The 22964-nt window shown below is 40.8% G+C and overlaps 2 protein-coding genes across 4 annotated transcripts; both read left to right on the top strand.

Moving 5' to 3' along the window:
• Positions 1-144: 144 nt before the first annotated feature.
• On the top strand, positions 145-14241 carry cep152 (centrosomal protein 152). Of its 3 annotated transcripts, none has more exons than XM_029434741.1 (28): positions 145-546; positions 770-839; positions 2502-2608; positions 2913-2973; positions 3059-3388; positions 3684-3840; positions 4206-4346; positions 4875-5014; positions 5230-5430; positions 5509-5656; positions 5795-5886; positions 5991-6154; positions 6286-6487; positions 7307-7411; positions 7501-7631; positions 7740-7868; positions 7950-8064; positions 8403-8588; positions 8672-8926; positions 9091-9222; positions 9314-9949; positions 10338-10413; positions 10566-10733; positions 10814-10898; positions 11614-11696; positions 11920-12076; positions 12164-12267; positions 12386-14241. In XM_029434741.1, the coding sequence occupies exons 3-28, from the start codon at positions 2535-2537 to the stop codon at positions 13156-13158; spliced, it is 4845 nt and encodes a 1614-aa protein (XP_029290601.1). In that variant the 5' UTR covers positions 145-546; positions 770-839; positions 2502-2534; the 3' UTR covers positions 13159-14241. The 3 variants fall into 3 exon arrangements, with proteins under 3 accessions (XP_029290601.1, XP_029290600.1, XP_029290599.1); XM_029434740.1 differs by having other exon boundaries at positions 740-839; positions 3059-3379; XM_029434739.1 differs by having other exon boundaries at positions 740-839.
• A 77-nt stretch (positions 14242-14318) lies between these two features.
• LOC115009923 (very long-chain acyl-CoA synthetase-like) lies at positions 14319-21998 on the top strand. The gene is given in 10 exon segments (XM_029434243.1): positions 14319-14784; positions 17650-17859; positions 18363-18518; positions 19273-19397; positions 19489-19683; positions 19782-19872; positions 20061-20259; positions 20344-20441; positions 21611-21741; positions 21822-21998. Coding segments are annotated over 10 exon segments (1848 nt in total).
• The last annotated feature ends 966 nt before the right edge of the window (positions 21999-22964 follow it).

Here is a 22964-nt window from a genome sequence, read left to right as displayed (position 1 = left end):
ATGGAATAACTTCTACCATGCATGTATTGTCAACATAAATGGATATTAAATTAGTATATGCGGCTGTTAGTGAATTAATGTATAAAGTGACTATATGTATAGGCTGCGTGTTCTGCCAATAGGACCCAGTGGTTTGGCGCTGCTAATGCGCGCGAGTTTTCAAAGTGGGCGAGTCTCTTAAAGAGGATGTCCGACCAGCTTGCCGGAGTTAGCCAACAGCTAGCTTTGTAAAGTTACCTCACAAAGGTACCGCTCTGCCAGATTACACACAAACTCGTGCTACACTTTCTTATCGGTTTACGAATCCACACATGTGATCAAATATATTTAGCGTATGTTTTCAAGGCATGTGCAGGTCTGTTTTAAGTTTTTGTCGGGCTCGTTGTTGCTAATGCAAGCTAGTATGAACGTTAGTTAGCCAACGTTAGCGTTGCTTTGTAACGTAAACAGTAATGTGGCTAGCAGTTCGCTAATAACGTCACTTAAATAAAGGAATAACGTCAAACAACTCACCAAAAGAGACGGCTGTCCCATTCATGCCAACAGGTAAGCTTACACTACTTGTCTGTTTTGACTTGTTCATGTCAGTACTTTTAACTTTTAGCGAACATAACTTGTAATCATAACCAATTTAACGTTGACCGTTATCGCCAACGCCATCATCAAACGCAACACATACTTTCCCTGGTTCTTTGTGATTTCGCTCTTTTAGTTTGTTTATGTACCTCTTCATCACCAGGCGCTGCATCATGTCTATTGATTTTGACAGTGCTGCTCTGCAAACCCAGCATGATGATGAAGAAGAATATGACCAGGAGGACTATGCAAGAGAGCAAGAGGTATGATGTATAGCTACATTCTTTAAGTTGTTGGGGATAATGTTTGTGTTACAGTTTCGTTGGTGTTTAGTTGTTGATTGTACATATTTTCAAACATCAGTTATCCAACATATCAGACAGCAGGAGATATCAAGGGCATGCTTGTATTATTAAATAATAACAGCTGGTATGTGCAGTGCTGTAACCTCAGACTTCATACAACTATAACGCAATTAATATTGTTAATCACCTTTTGCTTACTGATTATGCAGAGTGTTATATTTATGCTCCGTTTTGATCATTACATTTGTCAAGTCTGTATTTGTTAATGTTGTTTATGTTTTTTCTTCTGAAGCCTTTGAGGTGTGCATTGTTTGAATTTTTTAAGCACAGCCAGCTTCACAGCTAGACAGGCATGTTGTGTTACTACTCACGCCTACAATCTGCTGCACCATAAACTGAGCTATTATTGGCTCAAGGAAAGGCCTCCTTCCAGGTGTGTCATACAGAAACTAGCTCTGCCCTATGGTTTCCCTACTTTCTCTCTATTAGGTTAACTTGTTTCTGTTCATGGCCCCACTTGTACTTGAGTAACTTAAGAAAGCATGTCAAAACTTTAACTGAATGTCTTACCAGTCAGCTTCAGTACTCTGCAGAAGAATGGGACTTTGAATATTAATTCTCAAATGGATTTTATTTCTTTGGTATAGCCTAGTTTGTATACACAAGTTGGTCAAGTGGAAAGTGTTTTCCACCAGTAATTGGAATGTTTCATGCTCCAGTTAACCTTGCTATATGTTTTGTCTAAACAATGGAGTTCTTTGGAAGCAAAACACAGCAATACCGCAGGGAGCTGAACAACATGCCAGGCACGTTTTGGATGTTTCACACAGAACGTCTTCTCTTCAGAACGATTAAGATAGGAGGTTATCATCTGGCTTCACAGCTGAAGCAGAAGTGCCTCTTCAATTTTTGTTAAATTTGGAAACGGAGTTGGTAATATGGGTCCTTTGGTTATGGACACAGTGGAGGATTTAAGGGATTTTCAACGGTCCTTGTGGAAAGTAAGTCCAGCTGGCTCTGCTTGTTCCATCACACATGGCTGGTTTGTAAAGCAAGCCTGGTCAGTTTGTTACTGACGCAGCAATTAACTTGTTGTTTTTGTATCATTAAGAGCTAAGATGTTTTGAAAAATACATTGTTGATTGTCAATGTTTTGTTTCTCAGTTTGATAGTAAGGACCAAAACATTTTTATACGAACCGTAGAACTATTACGGCTGAAACTAATGATTACCTTCATCTAAAAACCTAAAAACCTCACATTTAAACCAGATTATCTTTGAAAATGTTACTTGATAAATGATTAATCAATGATTCATCTATACATGCTTAAAAACAAGACATACAAGAAAAGAACGATTGTGAACACTAAAACCTACATATAATGGTTTTATCAGCTACATTGAGCGTTATTCCTCTCAAGACAATATCATTTTGGTTTAACTTATTTTCAAATCAATTTGTAGAGCAAAACTCTACCAATGTACCCCCCTGACACATTCTGTCTCTCAGGCTGTCAGTGATTGCTTCTCTGAGCTGTTTTTTTCTTCTATTTGCATTACTTTATGATTCTGTTGCGGGGCAACGTTGGTGACTCATTTACATGTGCTATTTTTCTGCAGCTGCACAAATTGCTCACCGACCTGCCCGATGACATGCTGGAGGACAGCAGAGACTCCTCCCCTGAGCTGGAGCACTCTGCCTGCAGCAATAAAAACACTGGCAACAGGTAACACACACGGTGCTGTTGACACAAGTAAGCTCAGATTTGTAGAAATCTGTTTTAGAGCTGCAACGATTAGTCGACTAATATCTTTGGAATTTGGACTGACAAAACAAGACATTTAAAAACATCACTTTAGACTTTGAGAAAACTGGGGCCATTTTTTAATCGAGAAAGAAATTGGCACATTAATCGCTAATGGAAATAATAAATAATTGTAGCCCTACTGTTGGTGTGGTTCAAAACAATCAGATGCACCAGAGTGTGTTGTGATTATAATTATGCTTTTTCTTTTGCTCTCTTCACTCAGCCCACAGTCCACGTGGACTCAGCAATGGTCAGATCACCCAAGGCCAGCTTCTCATGAACAGGTAGGTTGTTGTTTTTTCTCCCACTGATATGTTTTTATTTTCTAAAGACAAAAACATCCGTCTTACTGTCATTGTCTCTCTGAAGAACTGTGAAGTTGACAATGATCAACGCTCCCATGACGAGTACGCTTATGAGGATGAAGCTGTTCAGATCAATGGACATTACCCTCAAAGTCAACCTCTGCCTCACACCTGGAACCAGGATCATCAGTTCACCCGGGGAGATTATTCATACACCAGCATAGGCACAGAAAAATCTACAGAGACCAATGATTTCTCCACAGACGAGCAGGAGTCCAAACCATATCCTCAAGACACTAATAACGCTGTAGTGTATAATGGAGAAGGAGGACGCAGAGACGACCAAAACTACGGAGATCAAATCAACGGCAGAAAACATTTTCACGTGAGTAGAGTATGTTTGGTCTATCTTGTCATTGCAGATGTTTTTATATTTGATCATACATGTGATTTAAAATGTATTTCATTGTGTATGAAATAAACATACATTTGCCTTAAATGTTCCTTTTTTATTTTTATTTAAATGTAACCTCTTCATATACAGAAGGCCACCAGTTGTCAGTTTGTTGTACAATTTTATTGTGCGTTTGAAAAAGAGAGTAGTTTATGTGTATAACTTTGACTTGGTTTATTTTTGAGTTATTGAACACATTAATATTTATTATTTGTTTCTTGTGTTTGATAATCAGAATTTAAAATCCGGAGCATTGGACAGAGTGGATCAGCACAAGGCCAGCTACAACCCTCACCATCCTGCCCATCTGCCAAAGATGTTTAACTCACAGGCCGTCCACCAAGAAGGTCAATTTGACCATCTGCAAAGAGAATTCCTCGACTCGGCACAGCGTGAGTCTTACAGTCTTGATTTAGTTGCTGGATTAATAGCACAGGAGTACAGCGACATGTAAATCATAGTAAAAGTTGAAAATTGGTGTCATTACCATACATGTCAATTACAGGTATTTCTGAACTAGCTGTACAAAATTATGTCAAGCAGCATGAAAAGTGTAATTTGAATTGCTTTTGGTAAGTAACTTTAATGGCCTTAATACTCATCTTTTTTTGGATTTTATTACCCATCAAGATGTAAAGACCGGGAGCCCTTTGTTGCGGCTGTTTAACACTATGAAACTAAAAGCCCAAAGTGTTATTGTACAACATAAACCCTCTCGTATTACATTGCTGAATATAAATGTTGTGCTGTATTTCAGAAACTGCTGATAGGGAGCAGCTTGCCCAGGTGCAGATTTTAAACAAGGCTCAGCAGAGGCAAATTGAAGATTTGGAGCGAAAACTGGAGGATTCAAGACGTAATATGAGATATATCGAGCATCAGTTTGCAATTGCCAAAGGTATGTGTCACACAATGGGGGGTGCTGTTCACTTTACTGCAGTACATTGACCATTTAAAGTAATGTGATTTTATTTATACTTTTAAGGATTGAAATCTAATGTTGCATATTATTATTTAGTGTTCCCTTTTCTTACATGAATTTAAAAGCTAAAATGTAAACTGTTGTGGAAATTTAACAAATCACTTGAACTTGTAATGAATAAATGACTCACTCTAGGCCCCCTGAAGAGTTATGACTACCTTTCATATAAAAAAAGAAGTTTCCTCTGTGTCTGGCCATTGTGTGTTTGACTCTTAAACTTTCCAAATGTTTTGTTTTTGCAAGTGCACCATTAAAAGTCAGATGACTAGTTATCTATCAATCTATAGCATTGATTGAGATCAATAAGGTAAAGGTAAATAAAAGAGGCTGTGCTCTCACATACTTGTATATATGCCCCCATGTGGCTGTTAAGAGGGCTTGCACTATCCACAGACACAGTGGGTCCTGGGAACATTGATGTCATTTTTCTTTTATCATCACTAGATGAAAGGGATGGCCTAGTCGTAAGCCTGAAGGAATCGGGTCAACTGGTTGAAGAGGCCAAGGGGAGAGAGGCTCAAATGCAAGATAAAGTGAGGGCAATGGAGCAGCAAGTAAAGGTCCTTACTGAGAGAGATCAGGAGGTAAGTTCTGGGCATCACTGTTTTCCCCCTATTCATCTTCTTAATGCTTTAAAGCCAAATACAAGACAGTCTGCAATACATCTGATTATCCGTTATTAAGGAATAAAGCGATTGTTTACAGATTTCTGCTCAGATAGCATGAATATCTTCATTTAAACCTTAGACGTGAGATGCATCTTGTTTCAGTGAATACAGTAGTTTTATTTTGTTTGCAGAACACGAGGAAGCAGAGAGTAGCAGAGGCTGCAGTGGACAGCATGAAGCAGCAGATGTTGGAGCTTTGTCGCTCTGACACTTTGTCCAAAACGCGGCAGCAGCATGACCGAGACCTTGCCGTGATAAAGGAGCAGCATGAGACTGCACTGTTGACACTACAGCAGAAGCTAGACTCTAACGCTCAGGCTCTGAATGAACAGGTCTGTAGTGTTACTGTCACAGGACATATCGTCTAAGTCACCCGCTGACATAGTGAACTCCTGTTTTGTTGATTCCAGATTGATGTTGATCAGAGGTTACGGGAGCATGTGACGCAGTTGGAGCGCCAGAGAGAAGAAGAGCAACTGGAGAGAGCGAGGGTTGTCAATGCCCTCACTCAGCGTCTGGAGGAGAGTCAGCAACAATGTGCCAAACTGCTCCAGACAAGTGAGTGAATGTGAACTGCAACCACTTTGTTGTATCTTATGTACTTGCTAAACACTCTATGCATGTGTGTTTTTAATTTTTAATTTGCTCATTGCCAATCATCGTTTCCTCTTTTGTTGCTGTTTCTGTTTTCTTCAGGTTCAGTGCAGGAAATGAGTCAGATACAAATCAAACTGCAACAAGCTCAATCAGCCAGGGCACTAAGTGAAAACATGAACACAGTCTTACAGGTTTGCTCTCAGACTCTTCTGCCCCAGAATCATTCTTACTCAAATAAAGATGTGCTTAAACTTGGTTGAATGAACTTTTCATCTTTTTATTTTTTATCCTAAAGGAGGATCTGGCTGAGTTGAAGGAGCAGATCACGCTCTATGAATCTGCTGTGAAACACGGTGTTATCGCATTAGAACTGAGCAGTGACTGGGAGAACCAGCTGTCTGACTCCTGTGTGGATTTAGGATTAAAGAAAACAAACAGAAAAAATGGCTTGCTTCACAGGTACACCATGATTATAGAGCAGAATCATTTTCATACGTACGATGACTCTGAGTCTCTCTTTCTGTGCTAGTGTATACTGTGAAAGTTTGACATCTTCCATCAATCAAAAGCTTTCCCTATTGTTTGGCCAGTACTGCCCTGGCTCACCTGTCAGACTCAAAGCTGCCCAAAGATGAAGCTTTGCGGATGCTGCGAACAGAGATGCAGCGCTGCCTGGGGAGTCTGAAGGGGAAGCGGCAGAAGATCAGTCAGCTGCAGGAGGAGCTCACGCTCTGCCAGGGTCAAGTGAACGAGCTGCAGACCCAGTTAGATGAAGCCAACCTCTGCTCTTTGGTGAGGAAGACTGCTCTCTACATGACCGGACACAAGCTTTAATGTTGCATTGCTGAGGCATAAAACTGCACTGTATGGTATACACGTTCTGATAGCTATTATTCAGATTTAGGTAATGGCCAATTTAATTTCTTGCTGATATCAGAAAAAGGAAAAACATTACTTGATGACAAAACTATTAAAAGTATGAATTAGAGCTGGGAATCACCACTGGGCCAACGATGCAATATTATCATGATACTTAAGTCACTATACGATATTATAGGGAGTTCAAACATTTTTGCAAAATGCTGAGTATTGCAATAACATATTGAGATTTATTACTTTTTTCAAATGCAAATTATGCAGTTTGTCAACATCTGTTGAATCTAATAAGATAAAGTTTTCCGGCGCATTTCTGATCGTTCTCCGATGTCTCCATCTTTGTTTTGAGCAACTCTCTTCCAATCCTGCTGACCTCATTGACTCAATTTAGTGAACTGAAAAGCAATTGTTACCAAAAAGTTAAATTTGTATTTGCAATATTAATTTATTAAAAGTGCGATACTTGACGTCCGTGTATCAATACAGTATTGCAATGAAAAAGTTTGCAATACTATGCTCTATCGATTCTTCCTCCAACCCCTAATATAGACATGAAAGGATTAAAATATTACATTTATGAAGTTTTTTACCAAAACTATCCAGTTATGTTGGCATAAAAATAAACCAATACAATGGTATAGTACAGCAATTAGACAATGCAGGCATGGAAGGTAAGAGATTAAATGGCTCTAATGCAAACATTGATTTCTAAAACAACTGCATCTGTGTTCACAGGTCAGAGAGACGAGTCAGATGAAACATCCGGACATAACTGGAGAGTCTCAGAAAGAGTTTGAAACCCTACGGGAAGACAAACGACACTTGCAGGAACAAGTTGAGGTTGGTTGTAGATTTTTCATCAAATTAATTTTTAATTTCGTTTTTAGACTATATCATGAAAGACTGGCGGTGCTCTATCCAAACTCTAGGTGTTAGAAAATAAGTATAAGGAGCTGAAACAGAGTGAGGAGAAGGTGAGGTCTGCCAACCTGGAGCTTTGCACCAAGATGAGAGAGATGATCAAGGAACTGGACCAAGAGAAGCAAGAGGCTGCTGAAAGGTAATGCACAGAGGAGGGAAATACAATTACATTTAATGTTTTTTTGCCTCTCTCTATCTATCTATCTATATCTATATCTATAACATTTTCTTCTGTTCCTTCCTGGAGAGATGAGCGCATTCATCAGCAATATAGGGACGACGTGGTGGACCGGGTCAGAACCGAGCTAATGCTGGAACATGACACTCAGATTGAACAGCTGACTGCACATCACGAGCAGCAAGTCCAACAGTTGCAGTGAGTCCTCTGCGTCACTGAAAATTGGCATTATCTGAAAACCTTTGCAGCTTATTTACATTCCTTATTTCTTCTTCACAGGACTCTTTTGTCTGAGGCCAATGATAAGATGTTGGCCGTACAAGAGTGTTACATATCCGTCTGCAAGGAGAAGGACATGCTAGAAAGGGAGGAGGCTTTGATCAGAGAAACTGAGGTATGCAAGATCCTAGAATGTGTCTATCAGAAGCAGTTGGACATGGTTCCTACACTCATCAAACCATTGAAAGGGAGGAATGGACAGATTTTGTGTATAATATATAAATACACTTTTGTAAGTTAACTGATGAATTAGATTTTTTTTGTGTTGATCAATATTTGTAAATTACTATTTACATTTGTACGTGGTGAGTCAGCTGGGACACAAAGCATTTACTATTCATATTTGACAATTTGCTTACTGTATTGCAACAACTATATATGCAGAAGTTGCATTTATCCAACATAGATTACCTGTGTACTGAGAAAGATTTAAGATTTGGTTCTCATTCCCAGCTAAAGATGAGAGAAGAGAGTGGCACAGTTGTGGAGAAGCTGAGGGCTGAGCTTGAGGCTCAACATCAGGCCTCAATAAACCAGCTCAAAGCTCTCTGGTCCAAAGAGAAGGAGACTGAGATCCAGCAGCAGGTGGACTCTCACAAAGCCTTGGCCATGGCTGCTTGGAAGGAGGAACTGCAAAAGGTAAGGTTTCCCGTAATAACTCTCCTTAAATCCCTAAATGCAATTTTACATCAGACCTGAAAGTATTTACTGCTACTGTGCAGATGGAGAAGACCTGGGTCCAGAAGCTGGAGGAGGCTAGGAGAGAGAAACGCAAAGAGACTGTTGAGGCAACCTGTCAGGCAGATGAGATTGAGGTCAGCAGTGTGAGGAGTGAGGAGCTGGACTCCAGGCTCAGTGCCCAGAAACAGCAGCTGCAACTGGAGGCTGACAAAGTCAAACACAAAGCTGTGGAGGAGGCCAGGAAACAAGCCCAGAGAGAGCTACATGAGAAACATCTGGATGATATGGCCAAACGGGTCGGTGCTTTTCTCTTTTAGTAATACTTATGCTAGTTAGCCAAAGTGTACATTTGTATGAGTGGGAACAATTTACATAACTTATCTCCAACATACAATGCCCCAAACATGTATAGCTATCTTGCCTTCATTGGGGGTTGACACATTTAGTGGTGGTGTTTCAGGTGGAAGGTGCAGTAACCAGGGCCTACAATCGCTGGATTGAGGATTTGACTTCATTACCAGAATACCGAGCCTCTCTCCAAACAGAGAGGGAGAAATGGGAAGAACTGCAAGAACAACGCACAGGACAACGGGTATGACGGGGTTTTATCTTTGAGTTAAAAAGGGTCACTGCTGTCAACTGGCTTTTCTGATCACGTATGTTTGTCAATTGAAATGGATCAGGTAGCCCAGGCAGAGCAGCAGTGGAACAAGAAGCACAAGAACCAGCTGGCGGAGCAGAGCTCAGGAACGACGAGGATGGAGGAGCTCCAAGAGGAGGTGGAAGCTCTCCAGTGTCAGCTGGAGCAAGGGAGGAGAGAGCAAGCTGCCCTGCTGAAGGCTGAGCTGTCCGCAGCTCGAGCAGCCTGGAACCGAGACAAACAACAGGAGATCTCTGTCATCCAGGTCCGCAGTGAGCAAGTAAGCATGCTTCAAGAGCAGCGCAAACATCTAGAGCAGGCTTTGCAGCAAGCCAGAGAGGACGACGAGCTCCATAAAAAGGAGCTGCTCCAGCAGATGGAGGCCAAGCTACAGCAGACTCTGAGGGCCCGAGAGGAGGAGTGGAGAAGTCAGTATGCAGAAAAGGAGCAGGCCCAGATAAAGCAGCTGAGCGATGAATTACTAGCAGAGCTTCAGACTGGGCTGGCAGATGTCCAGGCACAACTTCTCAGGGATCCCAAAACAGATCAGCAGCGCACTGAAGACACCAGGAGGAGCAGCGGGGCCACATCAGAGCGCACAATAACGCACGTCATCCAATCATCCTGCAAAGACCTAGTCAACAGAGCAGTATCTCAAGCCAAGAAGGAATGGAAGAAAGTGAGTTATCTGTTATCATTTATTTAATCTGCAGATGTCTGTTAATGATTTAGGTTGGGAGGACTTGCTGTGCTCAATGATTCATTTGCTGATTCTGCAGAAGACTAATGTTGTTTAAAAAACAAACCAAAAAAAACCCAGTTGGGGGAAGTTGGAGGACAAATAAAAAGAAGAGGCACACTTACGTTTGCAAGTTCCCAAGTATTTATCAATGCAATGTTTCGCAATGTTGTCGGTCGTGTATTAATAAAAACGTGGGAGCTTGAAATGTAATTGTGAGAACAGCCTCTCCTTTTTCTTTTCTTTTTTTACAAAAAGCACTGCCCCCTGTCTAAATGCATTCAATTATGATTTGTCCCCCCCCCCCCCCCCACACACACACACACAGATGAGTGAGCAGAGACTGAGCCGTGTGTTAAAAGAAACACAGGAGCAGCATGAGAAAGAAATCGACAAAATGCAAAGTACGTAATGTGTTCTTATCGTCTCGTCACTAAGCAGGGCGTTGTAAACACTTACTACTTAAAACCATATGACGTGCAGTATTTATTATTTTAATCAGACCGTAGTTTAGTGCCCATGTAGTTTACATGACGATATTGTGCACTGTTTCCAGGCTCTCTGTCCCAGGGGAGGGAGCCGGCTCGCTGCAGGAAAGAGTGCGCTGAGACTTTAGGTAAGCTGCAGAAGAAGAACCAGGAGCTCCAGAGACATTTAGAGAAAACCTGTCGTCAACTCCAGCACAGCGCTCGAGAGCACAAAACTGGCACGCAGCATCTGAAAGGTATTTAATGCATTTAAAATGATTCTTTAGATGTCATTTAAATGGATTCACTCAAGATATAATCCATCTGTGTTTTGCAGATGAGCATGAAAGCATTTTACAAAAGGCAAAGGAGGGACATCTGCAGCAGCTTGAGGAGGTGAAGAGGACCAAAGAATCCTCAGGGTTTGTGTTGTTTTTATCATTTCTTATCTTTAGTTCAAAGTCCAATGAAATGAAATGAAAGCCGGTATACTTTTATCACTATTATGTCTAGCTCGAGCAGGCCTTTAACTTTCAGTAATATTCAGATCAAGTCCTTCCAGACATTACATCCAGCCCCAACATCATGATCCATTCAGAAACCAAATCTAAAAAAAGCTTTTGATGGTTTTGACGGAACAACATATGCTAATTGTTAAATATGTAAATATTTTGTGTCTTAAGGCTCCATAAGGTTGTATTTGTGTCAAATCTTAACTGCAACACAGTTTGACTTATAATGAGTAAATAATTGAGGACCCTTCAATATTCAAAATATTCATATGGTTCATTTCTGGACTTTTTATAAAAAGAGAAACGATGGCTGGGGAGAAGCACGTTAGTCTACACACGGTCTTTGTTTTGGGTGAAACATATTTTTAAATGGTTTAATAAACACCAAAGTTCTGTGTGCACTGACGGTCATGAGGGATCGCAGTCCTCTGATTTACTGTACATTATCTTCATTATTATCATCTACAAAAACTTAGATAATAATACATTTCTGCTAATGATCCATAATCATATATGGATTTCCTTATTTCTTTTAAGTTCCAAGATAAGCATGGTGGTAATAATAGTTAAAGAATAATGAATTTCAATAAAATAATGGCAACACATGAATTGTTCTTGCTTGCAGGAATTCTGATCCCCAACAAAATGCTCAGCAAGGCCTCGAGGAGATGAAGCAGCAATACGTGACTACTGTAGAAAAGATCAGAGGTTAGTAATGGATGTGTGGATTTAAAATGTTCTGTATTCGGGGACACCATCATTACATTTCACAGCCCCCTGGAGGGATTGAGGAAGGAGACGCTGCAGGTAAAACTAGACACTACGATGTCCTATACCATACTCTGTATTTGTTATGTCCTCACTAGTGTATCTGATGCAGGTTTGCATGTTTATGTACATGTGCATATCATAATTGTGTTTTTTATGGCAGGAGACATGCTGCGTTACATCCAGGAGAGTCGGGAGCGAGCAGCAGAGATGATCCGCATTGAGGTGCAGAGGGAGAGACAGGACACTGCCAGAAAGATGCGGCGCTATTATCTGACCTGTCTGCAGGAGTTATTGGAGGACGGAGGAAAGACTACAGGGCAAGAGGCCATAATTGTCCTAAACTTGTTTGCTTGCTTCATCATGGCTCCTCAGGATAATTGTATTGATCTTCCTGTCTTCTGCAGGGCTGAAAAGAAAATAATGAATGCTGCAAGCAAGCTGGCAGCCATGGCTAAAGTGCTGGAGACTCCTATCAAAAGTAAATCTGGAAAGAACTACAGTTTACAAAGTGAGTCCTGTCGAGCAGAATTGCTTTACTGTAGATGTCTTTATTTTTGTTTCAAAATATCAGTGTGGTGGGAATCTGTGTTTTGTATTGACGGGTTGTTCGACGGCTGTGTCCACAGGTAGAAATGCAGGTTTCAGTAAGAACTTGTCGACACTAACTGAGCTCCCTGACATCAGGCCAGAGCAGAGATCCCATAGGGAAGAGACTTGTGCTGATTCAGAGCACAGACAAGCCGCTGCAGCGAGGACTAAACCTTTGAGTCACCAGGACCTTTCTGCCACTGGGAAGGAGGAGGCCTCGGTAGATGTAGGGCTGAAACCCCAAACTGCTGCTCACACACACCTCCGCTCTTACAAACCTTCACATCAGATGGCTTCTACATGCCAGGTGGATTTTGTGAATGTGTCTGTGAGGAGTAAAAGCAGGGAGCTGTACCTGCAGGGAGTTGACTCCAGCAAAGCAGACAACCGTCTTGACTCGGAGCGACAGAGCAAACTGTTCCTCGTCCAGGAGGCTCCTGTCAGAGAGGAGAGGAGGACCAGTAGTGACTCGGACACAGGCTTCCAGGTTTCCACACTCTCTTATTCAGGGAGGAAAGTAGAGCCAGTGAAGCCCTTTTCTGTCTCCGCTGCATCAGCCAGTCACTTGGGAGAGTTTGGCGGCCTCACCCCAGATGTTTCTGACCTGACTGTCTATAATGAAATGACCAGAAAGACACCTTACACCCAGACCTTGAACGATCAGCATGCAAAGATAAACACACACAGGGAGCCCACGCCCGGCTCTGAGGGTGAGCAACAGCATGGAGTTTGTTCCAGGCCTCTGTTCTCCGAGTTGAGACAACGCCAGCAGGACAGCGGCTTCGACAGTCCATTCTACCAACAAAAATGACAAAGTGAAGGGCAGGTAGGGAGGTGGGCTTAAAACAAGTTGACAATTTCAGATAGCTTACCGAATAGTGCCTTTTTAAATAGAGTGCATAAAGTTTACATGATGTAGAACCTTTGTCTTCATAGCTGCTTGCAGTGTGTTTTTTGTGTTGCATTAACATTGTTAAAGTTATAGTGTCTTGCTGAGAGTTAGATGACAAGATCGATCCCCCTCTCAGACATGTCTAAATATGAAGCTGCAGCCGGTTATCTTGGTTAAGGTTAAACACTGGAAATAGGGGAGAAAGTTAGCTTTGTCCAAAGTTAGCTAAATTCTCCTACCACTTATTAACAAATGATATCTCGTTTGTTTAACCCGTACAAAAACCAAAGTCTAAAAATGACAAGTTTTATGGGGGGTTATGTCCTGGTCTATTTCCAGAAGTATTGTGGTCACTGAGGTGACCAGGCAAGAAATAGAAAAACAAATGATTTATAACTTAATAATTAACTATTGCTTTAATGCAAAAGCTGCAGCTCTGCTCACACTGTAATGTATAACTTGTGATGCCATGACAGACGCTGGCAGCGCACTGTACCCAGTACCTGCCACGGAGTACGAGATCAAGTGTTGTGTTGTGTTTTGTCTCAGTGTGTCTGTATTTTTCATATTTTTAAATATTTTATATCACGTTAATGAGATATAGATTATAAATGTTTTTATATTTATATTTATTTACATTGTTTTAATAAATCTTAACATTTTATTGCAAATTAAGGGTGAATCATTTATTTGTGGTGAGCGTGGAGCCTCTTCAGCAAATCCAGTTTAAAAAAGAAAGAAAGAAGTTCTTAAGTTTATCAATAGTACACTAAATATATTTGGGTTTTGAACAGTTGGTCCTGTGAAACAGTTGAAAGATGTCACTTTGGACTTTAGTCAATTGAGAGGGGTGTTTTTCATTTGCTAACATTCCTGTTCTTTCATTGTAATGGTTTACATGGTTTTACACTGATCAGGCTACACATAATTTAGTTGTATAATAAATTATATTTTAACCAGTGTGGTAAAACTGAGTTTGATAACATTTCCCAACCCTTGATATGAAGGCTGTGCTCCTCCTTTATGCTCAGACCTCGTTTTCCTCAGTAGTGTAAAACTCGTTTTTTGCACAAATAAACATGAGTGTATGGATAGTATTTGCAGCCGTGATTCTTCTCGCCCTTATCTTCCGCAATCGGCACCGTTTCCAGGATGTCCAACACGTATGGAATCGATTACAAATTAGGCGCCGTGTCTTAAAATACATGCAGACTAACTACACCATTCTGGATCGGTTTTTAGACTCCGTGAAGGCGCATCCGCACAAGCCATTCATCCTTTTTGAAGATGACATTTTTACCTACCAGGACGTGGATGAGCTCAGTAACAAAGCTGCACGAGTTTTCCTCCAGAGTGGACTCGTTAAATATGGGGACACTGTTGCGCTGTTCCTCAGAAATGAGCCGATGTTTCTGTGTCTGTGGTTGGGTTTGGTAAAGATCGGATGTTCTGCCGCTTTTCTCAACTTCAACATTAGATCCAAGTCCCTGTTACACTGCTTCAACTGCAGCGGAGCCAAGACTCTGGTCGCAGGCTGAAGGTGAGGTCTGCTGCATGCATGTCTGCTCTGAATCATGTGAAGCAGTGATGATAAATAATAATTTAATTTGTAAAGCGCCTTTCAAAGCTAAAAGCAATCTCAAGGCGCTAAAATGCAGGACAACAACAACAGACATAAGAGGTTACGGAAAGGCTTTTAGGCTCTTCTTGAAGGAGTCGGTGGCCTGTGGAGCCCTCAGGTGTTCTGGGAGGGAATTCCACAGGTGAGGAGCGGCTGAGCAGATGGCCCGATCGCCCATGGTGCAGAGCTTGGTCCTGGGGGGGGGGGGGTGGAGCAAAGTTTTTTTTTTTTTTAGAGGAGCGGAGGTTGTATGTGGAGGTTTATTGGGGGAGGAGTTCCTTGAGGTATGGAGGAGCATTTCCATGTATGCACTGATGGGTGAGTAGAGATTTTAGGAGAGCGTTGCAGTAGTCCAACCTTGAGGAGACAAAGGCAGCGGACGAGTTGTTCAGCATCTGACAGGGAGAGTGTGGGGCGGAGTTTTGCAATGTTCCTGAGGTGGTAGAAGGAGGTCTTGTACAGATGTTCGATGTGGATGTCAGATGAGGGTCAAATCTTACACCTAGGTTGGTGACTGATGGTGATAGGGGGATGTCTTGGCCAGAAAAAGTGATGTGGGTTATGGGGGAAGACTGGACCTGGTGTGGTGTGCCAGTACCACACTGTACGAATACAAGTAGGCTAACTATCCTGTACTAAAACTGTTATTCGTGTAAAAGAAAGCATTGCAAGCAAAGTGTACTTCAGTGTCAACATAAATTTAACTTAAAGGTTCAATGTGGTAAGATATGCCAGAATTACATTTTAAACCATCAAAACAATGAACTAACATTATCAACAGAATGTGAAGAGGTACCCGTGTTAAAGTTATGTCAAAGTGTTGCATTGCAGAGATATTCACTGAAATCAGCAGTCTCACTCATAGGTCTTCAACAGGGGGTCCGCAACCCCAGGGGGGGTCCGCAACCCCCAGGGGGGTCCGCAACCCCCAGGGGGGTCCGCGGAGGTACTGCAGGGGGGTCGCGAAAATTGATTGTAGATAAAGCAATTTTTTTTATAGTGTGTTTATTGGATTACATTCAAAGTGGCAGAAATGAGAAAACCACTCGCACCACCTCGCTTCGTCCTCTCAGCTGCCAGGAGGTTGTTTCGCCAAGTGTATCTGTCGGCAGCCCCGGGAAACTGCGTAGCTTCAGTTAGCAGTTAGCTCAAGTTCAGCCACAGCACTTGTAACGCATGCATTACACAGGTCCACCAGCCCGCTGGGGCTTGTGTAACGCTTGAGTTACAGAGGTCGTGGACACAGGTCCACGACGGGCTGCGCCGCCACCGGGAAGATGAGACGGATATGCAGGTTGTTATCTAGTTTCATCATTAGCCAGTAGTTAGGCTGTGTAGTCACTGCCAAGATAGCGACTGCCACATTAAGCTTCAAAACAATACATCCATGCTTCAAAACTGCTCTTCAGAAACCTATGGGTGATGTCACAATCCATTATATATAAAGTCTATGTTTCTGCAACTTTGGATTTAGTCCAATAAACAAACTAACGTAACATTATACAAACTACAGCCCCTAGGTGAAATTAGTGCCCCAGTAAAACACAGATGGATAAACCCCACGTGAAGATTATAAAATAGTGTTTTCCAACCGGCTCTGTTTCAGCAGTTTGTTCGAATTACTACCCCCTTCTTCGCAGCAGCAGGGGGCTTGGAAGTACACATTGAACAATTAAGTCAACACACTTACAAATTGTACAAAACATGTACAGAACATAATGTCCTGGGTTACCTTCCGTTATAGGGAACAATTTATGTTGCGTAACCTGTCGTGGTATTACAAGACTAGACAGTGGAATTTACTTAAAAAGCACATCGGTCATTATTTAACCGAAGCAAACTTGGGTAAAGTGGAATTATCTTATCAAGTAGAAGTGCATTTGGTGCCAGAAAGAAGTACAGCGAGGACAGGCCAACAAAATGTGCAATGTGCAGCAATGTGTTACATTTATATTAGTGTGTAGCGGAGGCCATCAACCAAGTACATTTACTCAAATACAGTACATTTAGTACATTAAGTACAGTTGAGCAAAAATACAATCCAGGAAAAAGCAATGCAACAAAAAGGAAAAACATCCGACAAAGGAATCACTGAAAGTAGAACAGTGATCACACTGGTTTTCCTATTCCTTTAGTTGAACGAGGTACCAAACAAAACAAAACAATTCCATTTCCCTTTGTTCCCCCGGGCCATGCCCTCTTCCACCTGTGTGGAACAGAACACCTAATTAGTGCCTTGTTGGAGGCGACAAGCTAAAGCAGGGGAGAGAGGGACAAACTGCCTCAGAGGTTTAACATTGAAACGTTTTTACCATTACACTTTATCCTCTCACATTTGTGGCGTTGTCACACACTTCGACCAATGTTGTATTTATTTAAATAATGTATATAATAATAATGTATATAATAATGTATCCCAAAGAGGTGAAAGTATCCAATATTTCACAAAACAAGTAGATTAAGAAGATTAAATAAGAAAAGGCCAAAAATTAAATACACATTATTTCTTTGCTCGTCCATTATCATCTCACAGCCATCTCAAAGATTTATTTTCTGATGCGTTCAAGTGGCCTGATCCCCTAGGTAGGGAACCACTCAACTTAATACTCAATAGTTTCTAAAGTAGTTCAAACTAGCTCAACCTTACATTGTTGTCTTGGTACTTTTACTTCACTTACTTACAACCACTGGCGTGCAGTTAAACACTGCCTCAGCTGCAGGGTAGCAAAAACATCAGTTACTTTTTGAAAAAGTTTGCAGATAATATGTTCATTTGGTTTCATTTCCAGAGTTACAGGATGCTGTGGATGAGGTCCTGCCCAGTCTGGTAGAGCAGCAGGTCACTGTTTTCATCCTGGCTGACAGATGCAAAAATGCAGATGTGGAGAGTTTCAAAGATAAAATGAGCCAGGCCTCCTCTGAGCCTCTATCCAAAGATTTAAGGTCACATTTAACCTTGCAGGCTCCAGCAGCCTACATATACACATCTGGGACAACAGGTAAGCTACTTTAGGTGTCAAAGGAATACTTTACCCTGAAAATGACCACTTGTATATCACTAACTCATACTGCTTTACCTTGAATCTTTGAAGAAAACTTTGTTTTTCTCGCATGCCTCCAGTGAACGAAGAATCCCTAAACGGAGAAAAGTCTTGATGAATGGAAGTAAATGGGTGCCAGCGAAAACGCATGTGATTGGGAAGTAGTGAGCATACAACTTGGATAAAGGAGTATTGGATTATACTGCACAAGTTATGTCAGAGTTTGTAAACTGATGTTTTGATATAGGTTTGCTGTTGTTATACGTGTTGTAAGACTTTTCTCCATTTTGGATACTTTGCTTACCGTGGAGGCATGCGAGAGTTTTCTTCAAAAGGTTCCAGGTCACTCGGGGTGAGTAATTGATATACAAATAGTGATTTTGGGGGTGAAGTATGTTAAATGTTCAGGATTTAACAGAAATGTTACCTACACTACGTACATCGGGCTTCTCTTTCAACAGGTTTCCCTAAAGCAGCATTGATCTCTCATTCCAAACTGTGGAACATGGCTTACCTCATGTCTGTAGCAGGAGTGAACTCTGAAGACGTGATTTTTATTAGCCTCCCTCTCTATCACATATCCGGCTTCTTGGCTTTCGCTGCAGCCATTGAGAGAGGTACAAACACATTTGGTTATATCTTATATATTTCATAAACTGTTAGAGAAAGGTTTTACCGGCATCAGTCATTTTGTCAAGGAATAAGGCTGGTGTTATATTATATTTTTCTAATTGTCAGCAAATCTAATAAAAAAGAGCAAAACTAAAAATGTTTCTCAATACTTTCCAAATTACCTTACTTATGTGTGCCTATTAATTTCTACAGAACACATCAATGTGTTGAATAGAATATGCAAATGTCACGGAGAAATGACAAACATGCAGATTCCATTGCAAACTTCACCAAAGGTCCAGGCTTAAACATTTACATTTACAGGTTTAAAAGTGTTAAATATTATCCCGTTTGAAATCTATTTGTTCGGATCATCATGAGAGGTGTTGATAAAGCAAATGATTGTGGGGGGTAAGTCAAAAGTTTGGGAACAACCGCTCTAGAGAGTACGTACAGCAGCAGGTTGGTCAGTGAGATTGAGTATGACCCTTGAGTAAATTAACTTCAGTGCCCGTGTTTATTGTTTATTGTAATGAAGCCATGTGTCACATAGTGCAACAGTGTGGCTCATTGATGTGTTTCTTACTTGACAATGGAGGAATAAATCCCATTAGGGCTTTGGCTACACAGACATTTGTTGTTTTAGATTAATTCATTATTGGTTTAGCTCTTTTTATGGATGTGTTGAGAAGAAAAATATGGAAAAATACCAATCTTATCCTTTCAGATTCATATGTGTCTTGTTGTTGCTGTGTGTAGGTATTACAGTGGCGTTGAAGAGAAAGTTTTCTGCATCTCAGTTCTGGGACGACTGCAGAAAATATAACGTCACCGTCATACAGTACATCGGTGAAATTATGCGCTACCTGTGCAACACACCAAAGGTATCGCAGCACAACGTTGATGTTACTACGACAGTCACCAGGTGAGAGGTCACCAGAAATAAATAACAAAACAATGTTTCTTCCCCGACAGAAACTCAATGATCGGAGCCATAAAGTGAGACTTGCGATTGGCAACGGGATGAGAGACGATGTTTGGAGGGACTTCTTAAGCAGGTTTGGAAACATTCAAATCAGAGAGGTTTATGCAGCAACTGAAGGAAACTTTTCTCTGATGAATTACAGCGGCAAGATTGGGGCTGTTGGCAAAGACACCTTCCTCCATAGGGTAAAAGTCCATATATCATTCCACATTATGAAGTAAAAGCTGTTACTCAGTAAATAAGTAAAAGCACTGTTTCGACTTTTTGTTGTTGTATCTTGCAGAGATTTTTTCCACATGCTTTGATAAAATTTGACATAGATACAGGAACACCTTTGAGGGATTCTTCTGGTTTCTACATAAAGGCTGCAAAAGGTGCGTTAGTCCCGCAGCTGTAATAAGCTGTAATTTAAAGTAACACATATTGGCTCTTTTTGAGCTGAATACTCATGCGTTTGGTGATAAAACAAAGTATTGAATCAGATTTGACCAGATGATGGCGCTAGAAAAAAGGTCATAGACCATAGTGAGTACAGGATCACCTCATGTTTAACTATCCGCAGGTGAGTCTGGACTTCTGGTAACTGAAATATCAATGAGGGCTCCGTTCTCTGGTTATGTGAGAGACCTGCAGCAAACTGAGAAGAAGAGGCTGCATGACGTCCTCAAGAAAGGAGACTTGTACTTCAACACTGGTGACCTACTGCGCATTGATGAAGATAATTTCATCTTCTTTCAAGATCGAGTCGGAGACACTTTCAGGTGAGCTCATCTTTCAGTCGAAGTCACCTAATTTAAAGTGACGCTTAAAGACCTGAGTGCACACGGCCTTTTTCTAATGAATAGGTGGAAAGGAGAGAACGTGGCTACAACTGAGGTGGCTGACGTCATCACGATGGTTGATTGCATTAGAGAAGCCAACGTGTATGGAGTCAAAGTGCCAGGTAATTTTCACTTTACTTCTTCTTCTCTTTGTTCGTTCTTGTCCTAATTTCAGCAGCAAAGTGTGTGAAGTGAAGTAAACTATGGCTTCAGCTAACTAACAGTTGTTTTCATTATGGATTAATCTGCCAGTTATTTATTCAATTAATGCTTTGGTCTATAAAATGTCAGACTGTAGTGAAAAATGCCTCTCACAATGTACCTTTGTCCAGCATAAAGATATTCAACTTACAATAACTTAAAAGAAAGAAAAGTAGCATATTGTTTCAACTATATGGTTAACATCATTGATAGAATATTAAAAACCTCAGCCAGCCTTCAATATGTAATTACAAGCTCATCTTTGTTAGAAATGTAAATGTTGTCTTTATTTTATTCTTCTCATATTATATTTGTCTCATTGCCCTAAATTGGATTTTCAGATTTTCAGGCCCAGAGTGAGTAAACAAATCCAAACTGAACACGTGTTGATTGTCGTTCATCCTGATATTGGGTCACCTTTCAATTGTGATTATTTTACACCTGAAATGAATAAATAGATTAGCGTGGAGAATCTTTACTCCTCAATAAAAGTTTGGATACATTTACCATTGACTAGACACACTGTGTACCAGGAGTCCATCATCGATTGCCCCAGTTGTATTTACACTCTGTGGGTCAGTTGAGATCAGTGTCTTGGTCATGAACTTTGGTTGATATATTCCACTTTACAAGCAGACAGGAACGGCCTGAATGCGTCATTAGTTTAGTTTAGTTCATCTCGTCTTTCACGCCTTCTGAAGATCTACTTTAGTTCGAAGTGTCTCCCAGAGGACCCCGCTGCTGAAATAAGACCCAGGTGATGTAAAGTGACAATCAGGGGAGGCAAAGGACAGGTAGGCAGCGCAGAGAGAAAAGTTCAAATAAGTGAACTGAAAAGTGTTCATTTTGACATGGTTGTGTTAATTTCTTTCGAATTTTGGAAGTTCAACCTCAGTTCCTATTTTAAGACCCTTAAAATAAATATGGCCAAATTTAAATACCCATTAAAACCATTACAGAATAAAATCATGAATTATCTTTCATTTCAGAGCCCTGGCTGCCGATTGTTCCTCTGCAGCACATGTTCTTTGAAACAGTAATGTGTTACATCAAGTTTCTTTTGAGTGAACTACTTTTTAACTTTTTGCAGGTCAGGAGGGGAGAGCTGGAATGGCTGCCGTTACTTTAAGTGAAGGACAGAGATTTCACTCCGCTGGTGTTTTCAAACATGTTGAAAAGTTCCTGCCGACATATGCAAGGCCACGTTTCATGAGGATTCAGGTACGTTTACTCCAGTCAATTTTATATACAGCCTTTTTCTTTTTTAAATGTCCTCCTCCTAATAATGAATTTTACTACAGAGCTCCTTGGATGTTACAGCCACGTACAAGCATATGAAGGTGAAGCTGGTGGAGGAGGGTTTCAACCCAAATAATATGTCCGACCCGCTCTACTTCCTGGATGAAAAAGACAAGAATTACGTCCCGCTTACTGAGGACATATTCAACTCAGTAGTATCAGGTGAGATTAAAATGTAAAGCGGCTTTGTTGCCTCTTCACCTGTTTGCACTGTATCACATCAGCCCACAGTTCGGTGCATTTGAGGGGTTGTTTTGTCAGGAAGTGTTGTGATTTGATCTTTTTCTGTTAACAGTTGTACTTCTACTTGTGCAGTAATCACTAAATGTCTTAAATTCTTCTCCAGAGAACATGTTTGAGCTTGGTGCACTGAGATGTAATATCTTCACTTAAAGCTATAAAGCAAGTTTTTCCACCAGTTTCCATAAAACGTGGAGCTGAGAGCTCCCTATTCAAACAGTGGCGTCTCACTGCGGACCATTCTGATCTATTGAGGCCATTGTAAGTGTAGGAGCTGGACTCTCTGCATTGTAAACAATAGATTTCTTCTTGTTTCTCCTTAGGGCTGAACCAATTGAAAATAATATATTCAGATTTTTCTGATCATTATTGTGAATTGAATTGTTCTTGAAAAAGTCTTTATTTGTGCTCTACATAGTTTTATTGTAGCAGTCACCTGCACACATTCATCTTGTTTCTACTTAAATAGAATAAGATAGTAATGCAGCTGCTAGTTATTTAGGTCCTGCAACGTTACTTGCAACTACAGCTGAGTAAATTGTTAACTGTATAAGTAACACTTGTGCTTTTCCTGCTTTTATTGTGCCTTGTGCATCACTAGGGACAATTTTGGCTTTTTAATTTATCATTGTTCTATCATTTTGGCTGTGTTAATGCATATGGCAAACATTCTAGCCAGGGTGTTTTTTATTTTTATTTTGGAAGTTCAACCTCAGCTCCTATAATAAGTCTATAATAAACTGTGCCGCTTATAAATACAGTCACTCAGACCCTCAAGGACATAACGTCCCCATTGAAATCCATTAAAACCACAATTGTTGATCCCACAGCCATTACAGCATAAAATCATGCGTTATTATATCAGGCTTTCACTCTCGAGCCCTGGCTCCACAATTGTTGTTTTT

Source organism: Cottoperca gobio, chromosome 6, assembly GCF_900634415.1.
Source record: "Cottoperca gobio chromosome 6, fCotGob3.1, whole genome shotgun sequence".
NCBI classification, from domain to species: Eukaryota; Metazoa; Chordata; class Actinopteri; order Perciformes; family Bovichtidae; genus Cottoperca; species Cottoperca gobio.
The sequence above is the reverse complement of the archived record's forward strand: the minus strand, read 5'-3'. Positions and strand labels throughout refer to the sequence as shown.